At 36.2% G+C, this 21860-nt stretch overlaps 1 protein-coding gene and 1 long non-coding RNA gene across 9 annotated transcripts in view; one reads left to right on the top strand and one right to left on the bottom strand.

Moving 5' to 3' along the window:
- The window catches only part of SNCA (synuclein alpha), a 148867-nt gene that overhangs the window by 124821 nt on the left and 2186 nt on the right, over positions 1-21860 (top strand). For 6 of the 8 annotated variants that reach the window (XM_086406493.1, XM_086406491.1, XM_086406490.1 and 3 more), the window contains exon 5: positions 21195-21278. In XM_086406493.1, the coding sequence (XP_086262619.1) occupies positions 21195-21278 (84 nt within the window). Of the gene's footprint in view, positions 1-1468; positions 6738-21194; positions 21279-21860 lie in introns of those variants that run through there. The other 2 variants (XM_086406504.1, XM_086406505.1) reach the window with 1 other exon arrangement.
- Positions 11894-21860, bottom strand: part of LOC147370957 (uncharacterized) — a 30661-nt gene continuing 20694 nt past the window's right edge. Inside the window, exon 2 of the long non-coding RNA XR_015165657.1 lies at positions 11894-12188. This is a non-coding gene — a long non-coding RNA (uncharacterized LOC147370957). The remainder of the gene's footprint in view (positions 12189-21860) is intronic.

Raw genomic sequence — 21860 nt, 5'->3', positions numbered from 1 at the left:
TCTCCACTTTGTTTTCAAGGTTTTTTATCATCTTTACTATCATTATTCTGAATTCTTTTTCAAGTAGTTTGCCTATTTCCTCTTCATTTATTTGGACTTCTGTGTTTCTAGTTTGTTCCTTCATTTGTGTAGTATTTCTCTGCCTTTTCTTTTCTTTCTTTTTTTTTTTTTTAACTAACTGTGTTTGAGGTCTCCTTTTCCCAGGCTTCAAGGAATTCTTTCTTCCTTTTGGTTTCCGTCCTCTTAAGTTTGGTCCAGTGGTTCGTGTAAGCTTTTTATAGGGTGAGATTTGTGCTGAGTTTTTGTTTGTTTGTTTTTTCTCTTATTGGCAAGGCCTAGTGAGGTGGTAATCCTGTCTGCTGATGATTGGGTTTCTATTTTTGTTTTGTTTATTGTTTAGACGAGGCATCCTGCACAGGGTGCTCCTGGTGGTTGGGTGATACTGGGTCTTGTAATCCAGTGGTTTCCTTTGTGTGAGTTCTCACTATTCGATACCCACTAGGGTTAGTTCTCTGGTAGTCTAGGGTCTTGGAGTCAGTGCTCCCACTACAAAGGCTCAGGGCTTCATCTCGAGTTTTGCATGGCTCTATATATTCTTTTCTCCTGTCCACTCTCAGCTGATGTTCTGCCTGTACTTCTGTGTCTGAGATGTATTCCTGATGTATCCGTGGAGAGAGATGTACTCCACATCCACCTACTCCTCCACCATCTTGTCCTCTGAGAGAAAGTTGTTATGTTACCATCTTCTAGTTGAGACATCTGCATTGCTCAAAATCTCACAGATAGAATTTGCCACTAGGTCAGTCTGCCACCACATCCGGTGCTCTTTAATGCATATTTTCTTTCTTGTGCTTCCACATTACAAATAGTATATACAGTTTCTGTTTCTCAGCAATTAATTAGAATTAGGAATCATCCTCAGTAGATAGTCTTTGCAACACTCACACACATGCTTCTACCCACCCCACCTACTCCTTAAGGCCATCGAAACAGTTGTAGTACCTTAAATACAGAATATTCTGCATGTTCTTTGTTTTTTTCTCCCTCTGATATATACTAATCGTGAGTTTCTACTAAAAAAAAAAAAAACAAAAACAAAAACCCAAAACAAAAGGGAGATATAAATGAACCAAATTGAGCAAGAATGTTTGAAAAAAATATAGAACTCTATTGAGTTACTGAGAGTTCAGTAATGTTATCCAGAAATAAAAGATGCTTTAAAAGTAATTAAAAGAACACAAATAAGCATTTAGTGCTTAATTAAAGGTATAAAAAAGATAATATTAGACAAAATAAAGGTTATTCATTGGCTGTGATGAATAAATCTTAATTTTCTCAATTCTCTTTGGAATAATACAGAATCAATCAATCAATAAACACCATGACTAAGTGTAACATCTGCCCAGGGACTTATTGGATCATTACTTTTTATTATGAGAATGATAAATTATGTTGCTGCTATTGGTAGAGATGACCATTTCCAGTGCAGAACTGAGGAGGAGAAGCTCTGTGACCCAGGCAAAAGCTTTACTGTTGGTCAAAGGAGTGAAGAAAGAAACTCAGGTGATGTTTCAAACCATTTTGAAAACTGTAATTTCTGTGTCACATATTTAGGGGAAAAAATGAACAATTTTTTTCTGATGATATAGTCTATAAGAACCAGTGTAATGAAAAGGACTAAACTTGAAAAATGTTATGTATTGAATTCATAATAAGCTATTTTACCCTGTAACAGAAAGTTAATCAACTTAGTGTTTGCAGATTTAACAACCCTGTGATTAAAATGCTGTTCTGATTTTTGTCTGTGTAAATATACCACTCAGATATATATCAACAGTTCTTTGAGCCTCTAAACATTTTTTCCTAATAGTGACAAATGTTTAAGTAATAGAGATAGCTCAGATATTTGTTCATAGCATATTTTACACTGCATCTTGAGAGTATTAATTTTTTTAAACTGAATTTTATCTTCTGTTTAACTTATCTTTTAACATTCTGCCTAACTTAATGTTTTAGTAAGATGCTTTTGTCAAGAAATTGCTTTGTAGCTGAGCTTGGGGCTTGGAGCTACATTACGAGTCTCTGTTCATTCACTGAAAAAATAAATAATTGTAGTAACCACCTGGAGTTGGTTTTTAAAATGAAATAATGCATGTGAAACACTTGAAACACAACTAATATAGAGTAAACACTAAATACACCTTAGCTGTTATTTCATGTAAGAGTACAATGGATAATTAAGCATTTAAGGATACTTCATTTGAATGACCTTCAAAACATCTATTTCTGCTTTATTGACTATGCTAAAGCCTTTGACTGTGTGGATCACAATAAACTGTGGACAATTCTGAAAGAGATGGGAATACCAGACCACCGGACCTGCCTCTTGAGAAACCTATATGCAGGTCAGGAAGCAACTGAGAACTGGACATGGAACAACAGACTGGTTCCAAATTGGAAAAGGAGTACGTCAAGGCTGTACATTGTCATCCTGCTTATTTAACTTATATGCAGAGTACATCATGAGAAACGCTGGGCTGGAAGAAGCACAAGCTAGAATCAAGATTGCCAGGAGAAATATCAATAACGTCAGATATGCAGATGACACCACCTTTGTGGCAGAAAGTGAAGAGGAACTAAAAAGCCTCCTGATGAAAGTGAAAGAGAAGAGTGAAAAAGTTGGCTTAAAGCTCAACATTCAGAAAACTAAGATCATGGCATCCGGTCCCATCACTTCATGGGAAATAGATGGGGAAACAGTGGAAACAGTGTCAGACTTTATTTTTCTGGGCTCCAAAATCACAGCAGATGGTGACTGCAGCCATGAAATTAAAAGACGCTTACTCCTTGGAAGGAAAGTTATGACCAACCTAGCTAACATATTTAAAAGCAGAGACATTACTTTGCCAACAAAGGTCCGTCTAGTCAAGGCTATGGTTTTTCCTGTGGTCATGTATGGATGTGAGACTTGGACTGTGAAGAAAGCTGAGCACTGAAGAATTGATGCTTTTGAACTGTGGTGTTAGAGAAGACTCTTGAGAGTCCCTTGGACTGCAAGGAGATCTACCCAGTCCATCCTAAAGGAGATCAGTCCTGGGTGTTCATTGGAAGGACTGATGCAGAAGCTGAAACTGCAGTACTTTGGCCACCTGATGCGAAGAGCTGACTCATTAGAAAAGACTCTGATGCAGGACGAGAAGGGGACGACAGAGGATGAGATGGCTGGATGGCATCACCAACTCGATGGACATTAGTTTGGGTAAACTCCTGGAGTTTGTTTTGCCGGAGTTGGTGATGGACAGGGTGGCCTGGCATGCTGGGATTCATGGGGTTGCAAAGAGTCAGACACGACTGAGCAACTGAACTGAGGATGTACACAACCCATTATCTTTCTTGATAATCTTCCAAGTCTTCTAAGTCTTGATAATCTTCTGTTTTATCTCATATTTGTTGAGACATGGATAGAGGAAGGTTTTTCTCAGTATCCAAAAGAAACAACCACACCCGATATGACAAATCTTAACAAGGGTAGAATTTACACAGTAGAGTAACTTCAGTACCTACTGCAGTTGACCACTGTGTTTTGTGGGATCCCTCCACATCCCCTGTCTTATATGCTAGACAAAAATATTCCAACTTGAAAGCTGAGGTTCTCTTGAAGAATTTTCCTTCCAGATCTTGAAAACCCTTCACATCTGACAAGGATCTCTTCCCAGCATCATGGAGAATCGTGAAACCTCAGGCTGTCACCTGCACATGGCTGTATTGCATTCCTGCTCAGCCATTTATTTTACATCTTTTCCTAGTGTCTTCTCTCTTAGATGAAGAAGACAGATGTTTACTCATTCTTTAAGATTCTCTTCCTGGGTTTCACATGCCCTGATCTTGAAGATCTTGGCTTTTCTTTCTGCCTCAGAGCCTTAGAGGTCCTATGCACCCTTATGTGTCTGAGCAGTTTGTTTTGCCTGAAGTATTTTCTCCCCTTCAGGTATTAAGATGAGTTTTCCACTTGTTTTTGAAAGCAAACACTTGAGCCTTGGTTTTTGATAGAAATTCCTTCTTTCTGAGGGGCCTTTCAGCATTCCCTAGGATCCCTAACATACGAAAGCACACTCTGTATCTCAGTTCAGTTCAGTTCAGTCACTCAGTCATGTCTGACTCTTTGCGACCCCATGGACTGCAGTGTGCCAGGCTTCCCTGTCCATCACCAACTCCCGAAGCTTGCTCAAACTCATGTGCATTGAGTTGGTGATGCCATCCAACTATCTCATTCTCTGTCATCCCCCTCTACTCCTGCTTTCAATCTTTTCAAACATCAGGGTCATTTCCAAAGAGTTAGTTCTTTGCATCAGGTGGCCAAAGAGCTGGAGCTTCAGCTTTAGCATCAGTCCCTCATAGCTCAGTTGGTGAAGAATCCACCTGCAAGGCAGGAGACCCCTGTTCGATTCCTGGGTTGGGAAGATCCTCTGGAGAAGGGAAAGGCTACCCACTCCAGTATTCTGGCCTGGAGAATTCCATGGACTAAATCTATGGGGTTGCAAACAGTCGGACATGACTGAGTAACTTTCACTTTCCAATGAATATTCAGGACTAATTTCATTTAGGATGGACTGGTTTGATCTCATTGCAGACCAAGGGACTCTCAAGAGTCTTCTCCAACACCATAGTTCAAAAGCATCAATTCTTCGGTGCTCAGCTTTCTTTTTGGTCCAACTCTCACATCCATACATGACTACTGGAAAGACCATAGCTTTGACTATATGGCTGTTTGTCGGTAAAGTAATGTTTCTGATTTTTAATATGCTGTCTAGTTTGGTCATAGGTTTTCTTCCAAGGAACAAGCATATATTAATTTCTTGGCTGCACTCGTCATCTGCAGTGATTTTGGAGCCCAAGAAAGTAAAGTCTATCTTTGTCTCCATTGTTTCCTCATCTATTTGCCATGAAGTGATGGGGCAGGATGCAATGATCTTAATTTTTTGAACGTTGAGTTTTCAGCCAGCTTTTTCAATATCCTCTTTCACTTTCATTAAGAGCCTCTTTAGTTCCTCTTTGCTTTCTACCATAAGGGTGCTGTCATCTGCATATCTGAGGTTATTGATATTTCTCCCAGCAATCTTGATTCTAGCTTGTACTTCATCCAGGTCCAGCATTTCACATGATGTACTTTGCATGTAAGTTAAATAAGCAGGGTGACAATATACAGCCTTGACATACTCCTTTCCCAATTTGGAACCACTCTGTTGTTCCATGTCCAGTTCTAACTGTTGCTTCTTGACCTGCATGGAGAGGTTTCTCAAGAGCCAGGTAAGGTGGTATGATATTCCCATCACTTGAAGAATTTTCCACAGTTTGCTGTGATCCACACAGCCAAAGGCATTGGCATAGTCAGTAAAGCAGTAGATGTTTTTCTGGAATTCTCTTGCTTTTTTCTATGATCCAATGGATGTTGGCCATTTGACCTCTGGTTCCTTTGCCTTTTCTAAACCCAGCTTGATCATCTGGAAGTTCTCAGATGAAGTACTATTGAAGCCTATCTTGAAGAATTTTGAGCATGACTTTGCTAGCACGTGAGATGAGTGCAGTCATGCGGCTGTTTAAACATTTGGCATTGCCTTTCTTTGGGATTGGAATGAAAACTGACCTTTTCCAGTCCTGTGGCCACTGCTGAGTTTTCCAAATTTGCTGGCATACTTAGTGCAGCACTTTCACAGCATCATCTTTTAGGATTTGAAATAGCTCAGCTGGAATTCCATCACTTCCACTAGCTTTGTTTGTAGTGAGGCTTCTTAAGGCCAAAATCTACCCTCTCCACTGATTCCTCTTCTAGTTTCTAGTTTTAAGTGCATGAATATATGCTGCTCAGTCGTGTCCAACTCTTTGCGACCCTATGGACTGTAGCCCACCAGGCTTCTCTTTCCATGTAATTTTCTAGGCAAGAAGACTGGAGTGGGTTGCTGTTTCCTTCTCCAGGGGATCTTCCCACTAGTTTTAAGACTTGCCGCCAAATATCAATGCATTTGCAAAGGTGAAAGGACTGGTTCCTTCTTAGCTAAGTAGAGGAGTTGATCTTCCTAAGGCTGACCCACTTTCATGTTGATGTCTTATGCAAGCACTTCCCAAGTGGAAGCTCTTCAAGAACTCTATCCATGCAGATTTAAGTAATAAGCAAATATAAATATATATTTAGACATAAAATATTTTATTAATGGAAGAAGAGGATTAATCTTTGGACCTGAAAACTGAAACTACATTATTCCCAGACTCCCTATTGTGTATTAGTATTTGCAGCTAGATCTATATCCACATAACATGAGAAAAGCTGGCAATTGTTGCTCTGCTGTGAAGTTGTATTAGGTGAGTCAGCTAATTACATGCCACTTTCATAAATATGGCAGTTTTACTAAGCTACTTGTTATGCTTACCAAGGATGAAGATTTAAGATAGAATACTACCTCTTTGCTATAGAAAGAAAATTTCTTCTCAAAAATGGTTTCACACTGATTCTTGATTTATAGACCAATTAACAGACTAATTATTTTATAGTTTATGGCTGAATATATTTAAAGCTGGATTCAGGATTACTGATAAAGAACACCCAAAGAATAGCACTAAAATAGATTTAATATGTTAGCTTTACTCTCTCCTCTCTCCCAAACCTTTTAAAAACAAACTAGTTTTCATTTCATCTGTTCCCTTTCTCTTTCTTTGTGAAAGGAGTGCCAAGACTAAAGAAAGAATTAGAAAAGCAAAAGGCAAGAAAATGAGTAATATGATAATGTATAATCCAAAATAGAGCATGACCAATTTTTAAGTACTTATTTCAAAATCAGATTGGTTTCTCTAAAACTATTATTTATAATAGATTTGCATTTTTCATTTTATTTTTCAATTGAAGTATTACTGATTTACTATGTTGTGTTAATTTCTTCTGTACAGCAAAGTGATTCAGTTACATACATATATACTTTTTAAAATTTTATTTTCCATTATGGTTTATCCTACAATACTGAATATAGTTTTCTGTGCTATACAATAGGACCTTGTTGTTTATCTATTCTATACATAACAGTTTGCATCCACCAACCCCAAAATCACGGTCCATCCCTTCCCACCTTCCCTTGGCACCCACAAGTCCTTTCTCTATGTCTGTGAGTCTGTTTCTGTTTCATCAATAGCTTCATTTGGGCCATGTTTCAGATTCCATATATAAGTGATATCATGTGGCATTTGTATTTCTCCTTCTGCCTTAATTCAGTTGATATGATAATCTCTAGTTGCATCCATGTTGCTGCAAATGGCATTATTTCATTCTTTTTATAGCTCAGTAGTATTCCATTATGTACATGAACCACATCTTTATCCATTCATCTGTTGATGGACATTTAGGCTGTTTCCGTGTGTTAGCTGTTGTGAATAGTTCTCTATGAACATAGGGGCACATATATCTTTTTGAATTATATTTGTGTCTGGATATATGCCCTGGAGTGGGATTGCTGGATCATATATTCTGTTTTTAATTTTCTGAGGAACCTCCTTACTGTTTTCCATAGTGGCTACACCAACTTCCATTCTCACCAATAATGCTAAGAGGGTTCCCTTTTCTCTGCATCCTCTGTAGGATTTGTTATTTGGAGACTTTTTAATGATGGCCATTCTGACCGGTGTGAGGCACCTTGTTGTAGTTTTGATTTGCATTTCTCTAATAATTAGCTGTGTTGAGCATCTTTTCATGTTCCTGTTGGTAAGCTGTACTAGTTCTTTGGAGAAATGTCTATTTAGGACTTCTGCCCATTTTTTTTTATTGGGTTTTTGTTGTTGTTGAGTTTTATGAGCTGTTTGTGTGTTTTGGAAATTAAGCCCTGTTTGTCACATCATTTGCAAATATTTTCTCCCATTCTGCAGGTTGCCTTTTCATTTTTTTATGATTTCCTCTGCTACGCAAAAACTTTAAGTCTGATCAGGTCCCATTTGTTTTTGTTATTATTTCTGTTTTCTTGGGAGATTGACCCAAGAAAATATTGGTTCAGTTTATGTTAGAGAATGTTTTGCCTGTGATCTCTTCTAGGAGTTTTATCGTGTCTTGTCTCATATTCAAGTCTAAGTCACTTTGAGTTTATTTCTGTGCATGTGTGACAGTGGGTACTAACTTCACTGATTTACATACAGCTGTCTAACTTAGCCAGCACCACTTGAAGAGAATGTCTTTTTCCCATTTTATATTCTTGCCTCTTTTATCTAATTTTAATTGACTGTGGGAGTGTAGGTTTATTTCTGGGCTCTCTATTCTGTTCCATTGATCCATATGTCTGTTTCTGTGCCAATAGCATGCTGCTTTGATTATTGTATCTCTGTAGTATTGTCTGAAGTCTGAGAGAGTTATACCTCCTGCTTTTCCTATTTTCCTCAGGATTTCTTAGATTCTGGGTCTTTTATGGTTCCATATGAGTTTTAGGATTATTCTAGGTCTGTGAAAAATGCCATGGATAATTTGATAGGGTTTGCACTAAATCTATAGATTGCTTTGGGTAATATTACTATTTTAACAATATTAATTCTTCCTATTGAAGAGCATGGGATATCTTCCCATTTCTTTGAATAATCTTTGATTTCCTTTGTTCCTTCAGTTCCTTGGTCAGGTTTATTCTAAGTATTTTTTTTTGAGGGGGGTGCAGTTTTAAAGGTTTTTTTTTTTACATTTCCTTTCTGCTATTTCATTGTTAGGGTAAAGAAATGTAACCAATTTCTGTATGTTAATCTTGTATGTGGCTACCTTGCCAAATTCATTTATCAGTTCTAGTAGTTTTTCTGTGGAGAGTTAGAATTACATTTTTAATCTGAAAACATTTCTTTGTAGGTGTGAATTTTCTTTGTAGGTGTATATAATATATTGTGCTTACTACATGATTTAATGGTGGTCATCAGTTTGACTAACCCCAAGTGATGCAGTAATTTGTAAATTTGCTGAGACAATCTTCAATAGGTATCTAACACAGCTAATGAGGGGTGTAGGTCATTTTGCTAATAAGAAAGCCTAACAGATGACCAGAAGCCCCATCTTCACTCAGCCTGTTGCTAATTTTGCTTGTTGGTAACATGTGCAATTTGTGATGAAATGATGTGCTGCAGCTACACTTTTTAATTAGGAGATTTAAGATGGTCTCAGGAGATAACCCCAGAGATAATCAGTGATCTAGAGTTGTGCGTGTGTGTGTGTGTGTGTGTGCTTTCTTTTATCTTAGACCATATCTTATACAAATTAGTAGTAAATGCTAATGGAAAGATTATAGACTAGGAGATCTAAAGCATAACATGGCAGTATGTTATAAAAACTTGAAATAGTTTTCTTCTTGAAAAGTTCAACAAAATCTAAAATACTGGAACCTATTATACAGAGTGAAGTAAGCCAGAAAGAAAAACACCAATACAGTATACTAACGCATATATATGGAATTTAGAAAGATGGTAACAATAACCCTGTGTACGAGACAGCAAAAGAGACACTGATGTATAGATCAGTCTTACGGACTCTGTGGGAGAGGGAGAGGGTGGGGAGATTTGGGAGAATGGCATTGAAACATGTATAATATCATGTATGAAACGAGTCGCCAGTCCAGGTTCGATGCAGGATACTGGATGCTTGGGGCTGGTGCACTGGGACGACCCAGAGGGAGGGTATGGGGAGGGAGGAGGGAGGAGGGTTCAGGATGGGGAACACAGGTATACCTGTGGCGGATTCATTTCGATATTTGGCAAAACTAATACAATATTGTAAAGTTTAAAAATAAAATAAAATTTTTAAAAAAGAAAAAAAAATACTGCTCTATTGAAATAACAGGGCAAAAACATTCAAAATGCTGTAATTATAGCTTTGTCTTTATGACTATACCAGGTCTATCACTCTTTAATTCTTGTCAATGCCTTGCCCTTCCACTTACTCATTCTCTCTTACATCTAACTCACTGCACAAATAATGCAGTTCTTAGCCCTCTCTGTATGTAACTGAGTTGAAAGGAATAGACTAGTTGAATGGTCTGAGTGATCTGCTGTGTCTTGTTTCTCTAAGCTGATATGCTTTCTGTCTTCCTTGGCTGGTTTCCTATAAAGTATTATGAGTTAAGTCTCATTTTATGACTTGTTTTATAGAGAATTCAGCTAGACAGATATCAGTTGGTAATTGGTTATATATCGGCTATTTGACAGAAGAGCTCCATTTTAAAAATAACATGAGTTTGTGTCCTATAGTGGGAAAGGTCAGTCACAACCATTTCTGCTCCATGCAGCTTCTCGTAAGTCTGTGTCTTTGCTCATTAGCAATGGAGGGCTGTACCACTGTAATATTGTTGATAACCATTTTTATTTCCAGGGTTTGTGGGCAGAGGTGAGATACTACATGTACAATATGTTGGCATCCTTAAAGCAATCCCATTTTTAAAAGGAGGCCAGAGATATTCTGGAAATGGTATTATTAGAGAGAATAAAGGTATTATTTTACCACATCTATATATACTACCCTATAGAACCTATAGAACACAGATTCTCTTCCTAAACATGCAGGCATATATCATAATCCATATATTTTTATCCTGTATTTTATTACCCTAACATGTTCTGAGTTTATACATCATTAACGTAAAAATGGGAACAGAATGTTTTTTCAAAGGTGTTCAACATTTGTTATATTGTTATTTTTTGTCTTTTGTGGTAAAAATGAATAGAAGCTGCATTTCACATCAAATATGATTGTTTTAAAAACAAGTCTTTAATATCCATAAAATACAAAATTTCAAGGTTCCTTTTATAGCATTCAATGCATACTTAGGTACAGTTCTAAATGAGTTGAACTATGTTGAGATCTTTCTAAATAACAGTTTTTTAGAGGTAGGTTTATACAACAGTAAATATACAGGTATCTGGGTAAAGTTATAACTAGTGACTCTCTGAAATGTTTCTTGTTATATTTTCTTGGAATAGTTACCAAATATTTCACTATGTTTAAATATATATTAATACTATGGAGTTGAGAAATTTAGAATAATCATATTCAGAAAACATAAAAGCTATTGAAATGAACACATACTTTTAAAAACTTACAAAAATTAAAGATGGAAAATGGGCAGAAAAATTTTTCCTTCTTCCCCTCTAGATTCTTTGGCTGGTCTAATAAATAAATTGACATAAAACATATTGCCAGGAGAAAGACATTTAATTTTGTACATGTGGGATCTCCACAAAGATACAGGATTCAAAGGCAGCCAGGAAATTGAAATTCATAACACCATCCTAAGCTAAAGCATAGGGACTATAGCTTCAAAGGGGAGGAAGAGATTCACTGAAAGAGGCAAAGAGCAGATGTTTGATAATCAGATGTTTGCTTTGCCTCTCAGATAAAATAAAATTTATCTGAAAGTTACCTCTGGTTAAAGCTGTCTTTCTGGTACAAGGCCCTATCTAAATCCTTTTTCCCCGCCCCCCACTGTTTCTTCATTTATTTGCCATGAAGTGATGGGACCAGATGCCATGATCTTAGTTTTCTAAATGTTGAGTTTTAAGCCAACTTTTCACTCTCCTCTTTCATTTTTATTAAGAGGCTCTTTAGTTCTTCAGTTTCTGCCATAAGGGTGGTGTCATCTGCATATCTGAGGTTATTGATATTTCTCCTGGCAATCTTGATTCCAGGTTGGGCTTCCTCCAGCCCAGCATTTCTCATGATGTACTCTGCATGTAAGTTAAATAAGCAGGATGACAATATACAGCCTTGATGTACTTCTTTCCCTATTGGGAACCAGTCTGTTGTTCCATGTCCAGTTTTATACTGCAGTATAGTAGATTTACAGTATTGTGTTAGTTTCAGGTATACTGCAAACTTGTTTAATTATACATGTATCTATTCTTTTTCAGATGCTTTCCCCATATAGGTTATTACAGAATATTGAGTATTATTCCCTGGGCTATACAGTAGGTCTTTGTTGATTATTTTATCGATAGTAATATATACATGGTAATCCAAACTCCCAGTTTATCCCTTCCCTCCCACCTTTTCCCATTGGTACCATAGTTTATTTTCGAAGTCTTGTGTCTGTTCCATGGTATGATTGGAAAGTATCAGAAACCAGTACTTGTTATATTTCTTTCCAGGAGTCCTCTTAAAGGTGAAGCACTTTTGCAGGTACACTTTTCCCAAAGCACTAGAGTAAAACACAAGGTGTTTGTTAATCACAAAAGAGAAAAAAGTCATAGTTAAAGATTTGATGCGAATTCATTAGAATGCAGTTGATAAGGAAATTTGATTATTTTTTGTGACATTTTTAGGTAATAACTGGAATTATGACTGAAAATGTTACATATAATGTTTTTAGGAATTGTACACAATTTCTGTAGTACACATTAATAACATATATCTAGAGAAATATAACTTAAAGATTTAGTATTACTTCCTGCCTGACAATGCTTACCATGTAATTTAACATCAAATAAACAATGTTTTACATCCTTTATATATATATATGAGAGAATAAATCTTTAGAGCTGTTTCAGGGACACTCTTGAAAATGCCAATTATTTCAAGGGCAAAAATATTTCATTTAGAGTATGATATGAGGAATTCAAATAGGATCATAGGTCATTGTGATATAATATTTAGTTATCCACATAACCAAAGTGACAACAAAATACTTTGCAGGCAGACACAGAAAGTTATATAGTTGTTAAAAAAAATAGCTCTTTTAATAGATAAGACTCAGTTTTCTTAAGTAATCAAATACTTGTAAATATAACATGAAGCACAAGAAATGATTTTGATAAAATATGGAATCTTTGTTCTAGTTGGATTACTTCAAAGGGTGATGAGATCCTTTCACAGTCTTACAGAGGGCACACCAGGAGGCTAAGGAAATCTTGTTGTTTTAACAGATGAAAGAAAATTTTATACAAATATGAATATACTGTTATTAAAGCTTATTCTTGAAAAGATTTATAAATTTATTCAATTTTACCCAACTTAACTACACAAGGCAATATTCTCTTTTCTTCTTCCATCCCCATTTTCCTCCTCAACTTTGTACATCCATTTAGTTTCAAAATGAAAAAGCAGAAAATAAGAGAAATAATTGTTACTTTAGGACAAAATTAGTCTTTTTCCCTTAATAAATCATATCTCTATACTTTATATCTTTTCTCAAACACATCTTACCTTCTTGCAGAGTTTTAATTACATACATTAATTATAATTCTTAAGTCTTGGAAATCTTAATATCTAATGAAAACTAAGTAAGAAATTGTGAACTGTCAGACTAATATTCCATAGATTAGCAGTTTTAGGAGTATATTGCATAATTTCTAGAAGTGTACACTTTCTCATAGTACAATTTTTTAATATGGCACAAGACATGTTACTGACAGGTGCAGATATCTTCAATTTCTCTATAAGAAGAAGTGAAAACCAATAATTGATCTTTCTGTCTTTTATCTTATTTGGAAATGACCTCAATGAATTTCCATCATTTAACTTAATATAGCAAAACTCTAAATTACCAAAGAGATTTAGGACATACAGTAAAACATAATTATTTTTGAAAAGTTCACTTAAAATTTGTATCTCTGTTACAATTATTTATTTCACTTGTTTTTAATAACCATGTTTAGAATACTCATAAAATGAGACATTAAAGCAGCAAGCCATCATCTTAGGTTATTTTTCCTTCTGACAAATTCTGTAACAGAGATAATATGGGCTTATTTGACTTTTAGTAAACCTAGGTAGAAAGCTCTGAAGATATTTTAATTAAACTAACAAATTTAAACTAGTTTTTTTTTTAACTAGTTTTATTTATCAAAGATTACCACAGACCACATGAACTTGGAAAGCATTTGGATTAGTGTCTTATTTCTGAGGGTTTAAAAATATATAAATTAATAAGTGCATATTTTTCTTTAAGCCAGTTAAAGTCAGTTTTGTTTTGTTTTTTAACAAAGTAATTGTGGCTATACCTTCCAGAGGTAGAAAAATATCACATATGCATAACATACATCTATGCTGCTGCTGCTGCTGCTAAGTCGCTTCAGTCGTGTCCGACTCTGTGCGACCCCATGGACTGCAGCCTACCAGGCTTCTCCGTCCATGGGATTCTCCAGGCAAGACCACTGGAGTGGGTTGCCATTTCCTTCTCCAATGCATGAAAGTGGAAAGTGAAAGTGAAGTCGCTCAGTCCTGTCTGACTCTTAGCAACCCCATGGACTGCAGCCTACCAGGCTCTTCCATCCATGGGATTTTCCGGGAACAGTACTGGAGTGGGGTGCCATCGCCTTCTCCCAACATACATCTATAGATGTATATAAATACACAGCCAGAGATCCTATATGTCAGCTTCTAAAAAATGTACAATCTGAGCTGCGAGTTAAGTTTTATTTGGGGGCAGAATGAGTACTGCAAGTCTGAGAGACAGCACCTCAGATAGCTTTGAGAAACTGCTGTAAAGAAGCAGGGGAATGGTCAGTATATATGTGATTTTGGTAAAGGGAGAGAGACATACAATCAGACACATTTTTCAGAAGCTTTCTGCTAGTCACAAGGAACAGTCATCACCATGAAATATTTTAGTGCTTTTTCTAGGCATAAGGAGATACAAGAATTGGGCTTAATAAAAATCGGCTCCTGAAAATATCTAAAGACCTGTCCTGCGAGTTTTCCCAGAGCACAGACTGCCTCATCTCAGCTCTCCACCCTGAACTCCTTTCAGGGTGTGTTGAAAATCAGCAGCTGCTGCAGCATGTGATTTAATCCTTGTAGAGGTAGATGGCAAGTGCCAATTTGTAGTCAACATATAGCTTCCGTCCCAAAATTGTAGCCAAGAATCAGATACAACAGAACAGAGCTCACTAGTTCATAAGTAACAGCTGAATCCAAATTGTGTGTCTGGAAGGTGGAACAAGTGAAGTTCACCTACTCAAATGGCTAAAGCATTTTACTAATTTTTGTGGAGAAGACTTTAATCTTATGGGAGCTGTGGATTAAATTTTGAGGGAGGGAAAACTTATAGCAGTTTGTATTTTCAAAAACCTTTTCTCCATGCCCCCTTGTTTACTTCTGTCTCAGATGATTGTGGGCTGTGTATTAGTTACCTCCCTGGGGTGTTTACATTTGAAAGATATGGAAGATTTACTTTTTCAAGGGACAAAGAATGCATGATGTCTCCAAGGAGTTTTGGAGTGTGTTTATTATCCAAGGTCTAGAATAATTACTACTTTCCTTCTTTTTAGAACACTTGTCTCAACGTCTTGATCTTTTACAGTGTGTACAAGCACTTTGAAATCAAAAGGGGAAGTTTGGAGGCTGGTAAAAGATAGGTGTATTTTGCATTGTTTTCTAGAGGTGCATTTCTGGTTTTGTGAAGGTTTATTAGACAAGGACTGTTGATTTTAATTCCTCAAAGAGTTGGGTTGCAGTCTGAGTGATATCAAATGGCTGGTTCACCCATTCAAATACATTATCTTAATTTGCCCCCTTATATCAAGGAGATTTCCAAAGAAGATGGAAATCAAAAGATTTCTATGTTCTGGAATTCAAGGTTTAACGCTATATGTGTTTTAAACTTCTGGATAAAGTTTTTAATGTTTTTCTTTTTTTTTCCCCTGACTGTACAATTCAATCTTCAACCAACTCACCTCAGGAGGAAAAACCTACTATTGCTTCCCTTAGCCCCTGGATACTGGCCTCAACCTGATCCTTTCCCTGATTATTTAGGAGGGCCTGGGCCATCTGTTTCTTCTTTAAGAATGCCCCTTCTCCCCACAGGGAACTTTCTGTTTTCTCTGTTAACTACATTATATCCAAAATAATGTTTATGGTCGGGAGAATACATCTTAGCAGCAAATCAGAGTCCCTGTAAGTGGGACTGAGAATGTGCAACTAATCTTTTTAATGCCTCTCTAAATCTGTGAAAGTGGAGGTAAAAGGACTTGGTAATTTACTCGAACTACCAGAGTATGGTCCCCCTTTACCTTGGGGGACCAGAATATATTTGCATTGCATAGGAAAGCCTGAAGCCAGCAGAACCCAACCCAATTACAGGCCCCTGGAAAAAGTAGGAGTTGTTGTAAGGAGCAGTGAAGCCAGCCCAAGTGATTGTGCTAAATTCACTTCTTGACTTTCAAGATTTATACAAGTATTCTTTATACTCTGGGCCTAGTGATCTGGACAGAGTTATTCTCTGCAAATCTTAATAGGAAAGGGAAATTGAAACAGGCAGATGTGGCTGAGCAAGACAAAAAGAATACTTCATTTGTTGTTGTTTTTTAATATAGGGGAAACACAGCAAAACTTGTCTAAAGAGACACCAGCCTGGTGAGAACAATGAATTCACCAGTCTGTGAGACCAGTTTAAACAACAAGCTTATGAAATCTGTGCCTATATTCAACCCTATTATTTTCCTGTTTATGACAAACCACACAAAAGACAAAAGAAAATAAGAATATTCGTAACAAATCTTTACCAGAGTCACTATACCAAAGACAGTGGTTCACACAATATTTTCTCCTGCTAATCTAAATGTAGAAAAAGAAAAGAACTCTTCCTACTTTTGTTTCCACCACGTCCTGCAGGCAGAGACCCAGGAAACTGATGTGGTAAGAACTCTTACCTTCTACCAGAGCTTCCAGGATCTCTCAGCTATAGCAGCCATGGAACACAGGATGTCCAGCCAAAGGAGAGCCCCACATTGGGTGCCAGACTACTGGGGAGGAAACATTTTCCTTTCATTCATTATAGGTTCTTTGGTTGGTCTCGTAACTAAATTTTGACATAAGACAGATTAACAGGAGAAATACAAATTTGATTTTATACATATGGGAGCCCCACAAAGACATGAAACTCAAAGGCAGTCAGGCAATTGAGGCTTATATACTACCCTGAGCTAAAGAATAGGATAGCGGCCTGAGTTTCAAAGGGGAGGAGGGTAATTCACAGGAAGATGAGAAGAACAGATGTCTGGTAATCAGATGTTTGCCCTGCCATGCAGATGAAGCTTTCAGATTAAAAAAAAATAATAAAGTTATCTCTGGTAAGAGCTCTTTCTGGTACCGGCCTCTAATCCATGCTCTTTTTGGCAGTTATGGAGGAGGTAAAAAGCTACTCCGGAGTCTGCTGGGCCTTGATTGCCTTCACTTCAAGTAATCCACTTGCCAAAGTGTCACATTTTAGTGTATATATCCTGCTTCCCTTCAAATGCAGCCAATCACCACCACATAGACTCCTGTTTCTCATACAGCCTACTCATTTCTGTCCATCCACACCACATAATTTCCAAGCAAATACCCAGATATCTTCTTTGATCTAAAAACTTTTGATTATTTTTTTAATTTAAGGAATTTCTTTAAGTAAAACCCCAATATTACATTTTAAAAATAAACAGTAACTCCTTAATTAAATATCCAAAGCAATGTTGAAATTCTCCCCTCATGTTTGTTTCTCATTTTCTTAAACTAGGATTCCAAATAAGACTGAAATAAGATTCTTAAATTGTAATTTTCTAATGCTCTCTCAAGTCCAGTTTATAGGTTTCCCAAAACTTGTTTTTCTTGCAAAATTTACTTAAAGTAATTATTTGTCCTGTATCGTTTCCCACAGTCCAAAATTTGCTGATTGCATCCAATGATGTGAACTTGTTTTTCAGTCTCTTATATTTGCTGTAAACTGTCAGTTCTAGTGATATTTAGGTTTCAGTGAAATTCTAATGTTTGGCAAAGATATTTTTATAGGTGTTGATATGTCTGCCATCAGGGCACATGTATGCGGTTATCTCTCTTCCTGTCACATTGGCAAGCCGTTAATGATCATTTCATAGAAGAAAAGGCTGTATCTGTATAAAGAAAACCTGTGGCCAACTATTTGTTTACCCTGGGGTACAGTTTTTACCAGAAAGGCAAGATACATGTTTGATGACTTTCCTGTGACACATTTTTCCTGGTCAATGCTGATTCCAATTCCGCAGTCCATCTCCTACCTGTGCTGTGCTTTCCTCATACTGCCCCATCCTATTCTGACCCCTGGGTAGCACTTTAATGAATATTTAGAGCCAATAGGCTATGTGTAAAGGATATGGTAGGATGGTGAAATTATACTGCAGCACAAGACTGGACAGAAAATAGGCAATTGAGCATCATAACCCCTATTTTTAAAGAATTTTGAGTAATTATCTTTTATACTCCACTTCATCCCCACTATTTCCTTAACCCTCACTAGTTTCTCTCTTTTTTTTTTTTTTTTTTTTTTACACACTAGAGAATTTATCAGTGTTTTGATAAAGGCAATTCTCAGTTGTGTTTTGACTAATACTTTTTGTTCTTTTTTTCCTTCTGGGTAAACTTTTATAGTATGAAGGGTACAACAGGCCCAGAGAACATATAATGCTTGTGAATAAACTTCTTTGATGGATTTCAGCAATCAAGTTATAAGACAATTTTGTTTACAAGGAATAGACTGTTAACTGGGTCCTAAATGAACAGTCAAGGCATAGTCAGGGATATGACAGAATTTCCTATTGGTGTTTCTACAATCTGTAGATAAAACATTTTGAATCCCAAAATTCTTTTGGGGAAGTAGTTCAGGATAGTTGTTAAGGGCACAGAGTCTAGAGTCACCTGTGCTAGTTTGAACAAATTACTAAACCTCTTTAAATCCAAATTTTCTTGGGAAGATGTGGTTAAGGATATTCTGCCTCATGGGAGGTCTATGAGCTATTTCTACTTCATGTAATATAATACAGGTAAATATCTTAATGATAGCTTATTAATATTAATGTGTTTTTATTTTAATGAAATCAATAGTCTTATTCTCTAAAAAACAACATTTAAAGTCAGCAGTCAGACTTGTGAAATCAACATATATTCCTTTAGAGAATAACGATCATCTGAAAATATAGGCCTCTTATGCCATGTTAATACTTACTGACCATCATGGTATTTGTTTCACTTGTTTCCACTTTTCCCCATTTATCTAAGTATCTTCATTTCTGCCTCATCACTTGGCCTCTTTAATAGTATATCTATGGTTTCTCAAGCCCTGACCCACAGGTGACATATTTTACTTCAAAAACTGGATATTTGAAGTGTAATTTTAAGGATTAGGTAAATACATGATCAGAAAAGCATGTACTTTTAAAAATAAGTGATTATTAAATACTTGCAACCTAAGTAAATCATTAAAATTAATAGAGGTAGTTTTTGCTTGAACCCAATACATGATCAATCTAGCCAAAGAATTCATTACTTGGATGAACTTTGAAAGGTGCAAAAGACACACCCAAGTACACATAGACACACATATCCAATAACATTCACCAGTCTTAGTTGTACAGTTAACACCTTATTTGTGATAGAAAGCAAGTCAGTTCTGCATATTGACTTGTCCAGTCTGTATCAGAATCTTTAAACAAATTAGGTTAGAGAAATAAAGCTCTAAGAGCTTAAAATGACAGTAACGGGAAATTTACCTTACTATTTTCATACTTGACTATCACTAAAAGTTAATCTAAATACTTCTGAGAGGGCTAATGATGTCACTGGCTCTTCCCAATGAAAAAATGGAATCGTTGCCCCATTTTATCACCAAGGCTATTTGGTGCTTAGAGAAAGCTTAAGAAACATGCCCAATATCACAAAAGGTCTGGAATCTTTAGCAGCTAGGATTTGAACTCAAGTGTGATATTACAGTCCTTATATCTAACCACCAATCAGCAGAACTTGTATTCTTGACATTACCTAAGGCAAAACACTGAAAACACCACTTTTACTCCATGTTTAGAAGTATTTTAGGGAAGGTTTATATTACCTTATTTCATTTGTAAACAACTAGGACTTTGTAGATCAATTAAACAGGAGTTGGGCAGAGGAGGATGACCTATAAAATTCTCTGCCCAGCTAATTTAAGAATGGGCTTTAATTTGACCTTTTCTTGCAGTCAGACATTTCCTTATCCCTCTCCCTACCTATCAGTCATTCACATGATGAAGACATGGGGAGATGTTATTTACATCAGACGTGTGCGTGCAAAACTGCTTCAGTCATGTCTGACCCTGTGTGACCCTATGGACTATAGCCTGCCAGGCTCCTCTGTTCATAGGATTCTCTAGGCAAGAATACTCAATTGGATTGCCATGACCTCCTCCAGAGGATCTTCTTGACCTAGGGATCGAACCTGCATCTCTTATGCTCCTGCACTGGCAGGCAGGTTCTTTAGTACCACCTGGGAAGCGCCCCACATCAGGCATAGTTTTAAATAGAAGCCACATTGACTGAAGGACTATTTGATATGTTTGAGTAATTCTATATAGGCTCATGTTGCTTCCTTGCTTTTTCAATTTCAATGACTCCTTTATATAATTCCTTTTCTGGAATAAATGCAAAGCAACAAAAGGTACTTAATGAAGAACAATAGTAAAACCATGGCCATTTCAGGTTGAATTTGTGATATCCCTTTTCTGACCAAATATTTGATTTTTGTTCCTCCAAATATGTACAGTTTCAATCTTGGAATTTCAGTTTTTTTGTTTCTTTGCCATCTTTAGACATAAAGTATAAAATATATAACCATTTATAATATAAAAGTATACATAAGTTAAAAGCTTACAAAAATATATGCATAACTGCCCAACAAATAGTACCCTTAATATTTTGTTGTGCCTTCCTCCAGTCTGTTTCACCTTTGTATCTGAATTCTACCTATTATATCTATAATATATACAACACTTTACATACTGCTAAACATTATAAAAGAGGTTATTTTCATATAACTTATGTCATAGTATAGATGCTTTCATAATTATCTATTGAATGGCTGAATAATTTTTCTATCTTTTCATCATCTATTAGAATATTTAGGTTAATAATTTTTTATTCTGTCACTGATCCTATTAAGAACACCTTTGTTTTCTAGCTTTGGACTGTTTTCTGAATGGTAAATTACTTGGCAAAAAAAAAAAAAACATACATTTTTAGGGTAAATAACACATGTAGCCTCAATGTTTTACCAAAGGCACTGTATAATTTAGAATATTAACAGTAATATTAAAGAGTGTCATTTTTTACCACATCCCTGCCATACTGTGTATAAGATTTTTTTCAAAATATGATTGTGATTTTTAGAAGTAAATAACAGTACCTCTTCATAATCTTTGTTTGCTTTTCATTTAAATATTAGGGTGAAGAAGGAGCCTCCCAGGAAGGAATTCTGGAAGATATGCCTGTGGATCCTGACAATGAGGCTTATGAAATGCCTTCTGAGGTAAGAATTTATACATATAAAACTCCAAACAGAAAGCTTAGAAGTTCAAATTGGGTCTAATAATCAGTACCCCAAGTACCTTCAGATCTCCCTTACCTTTGTTCTTAAAGAGAATGACTTACTCTCTAGATGCACAAGTTGGCCAGATCCAGGACGTCTAGCGTGTGGACAACTTGCAAGCTGTGAATCGTTTTTACATTTGTAAAGAGTTATTTTTTAAAAAGGCAGAAGCAGTGACAGAGACCATATGTGCACCACATAGCCTAAAATATTTTCAGCCTGGCCCTTTACAGAAAGAGTTTGCTGATCCCTACATTAAAGAATTTTTTTACTAGAAACGTTACCTTCTAAAACAAATCCCAAAATGGGAAGTTAGAGAAATCAACTAAATACCAAGAGAACGTAATTATTATTGACCATACATTTCCAGCTGGATGTGTGCATAATAAAAGTAAATCAAAATTATAGAGTAGAAATATGATAAATGCATGGTTTTTAATAATGGATATATTTCAGTCCATCATTCTAAACAGCATAAAGTTTCTTCAATAGAAAATGTTTCAGAAGGGAAATTAGAAAATA

The sequence above is a fragment of the Bos grunniens genome, chromosome 6 (assembly GCF_055505025.1).
Source record: "Bos grunniens cultivar Pamir isolate PY7600 chromosome 6, Bosgru_T2T1.0, whole genome shotgun sequence".
NCBI classification, from domain to species: domain Eukaryota; kingdom Metazoa; phylum Chordata; class Mammalia; order Artiodactyla; family Bovidae; genus Bos; species Bos grunniens.
Note: the sequence above shows the minus strand (reverse complement) of the source record. Positions and strands in the feature narration are given on the sequence as shown.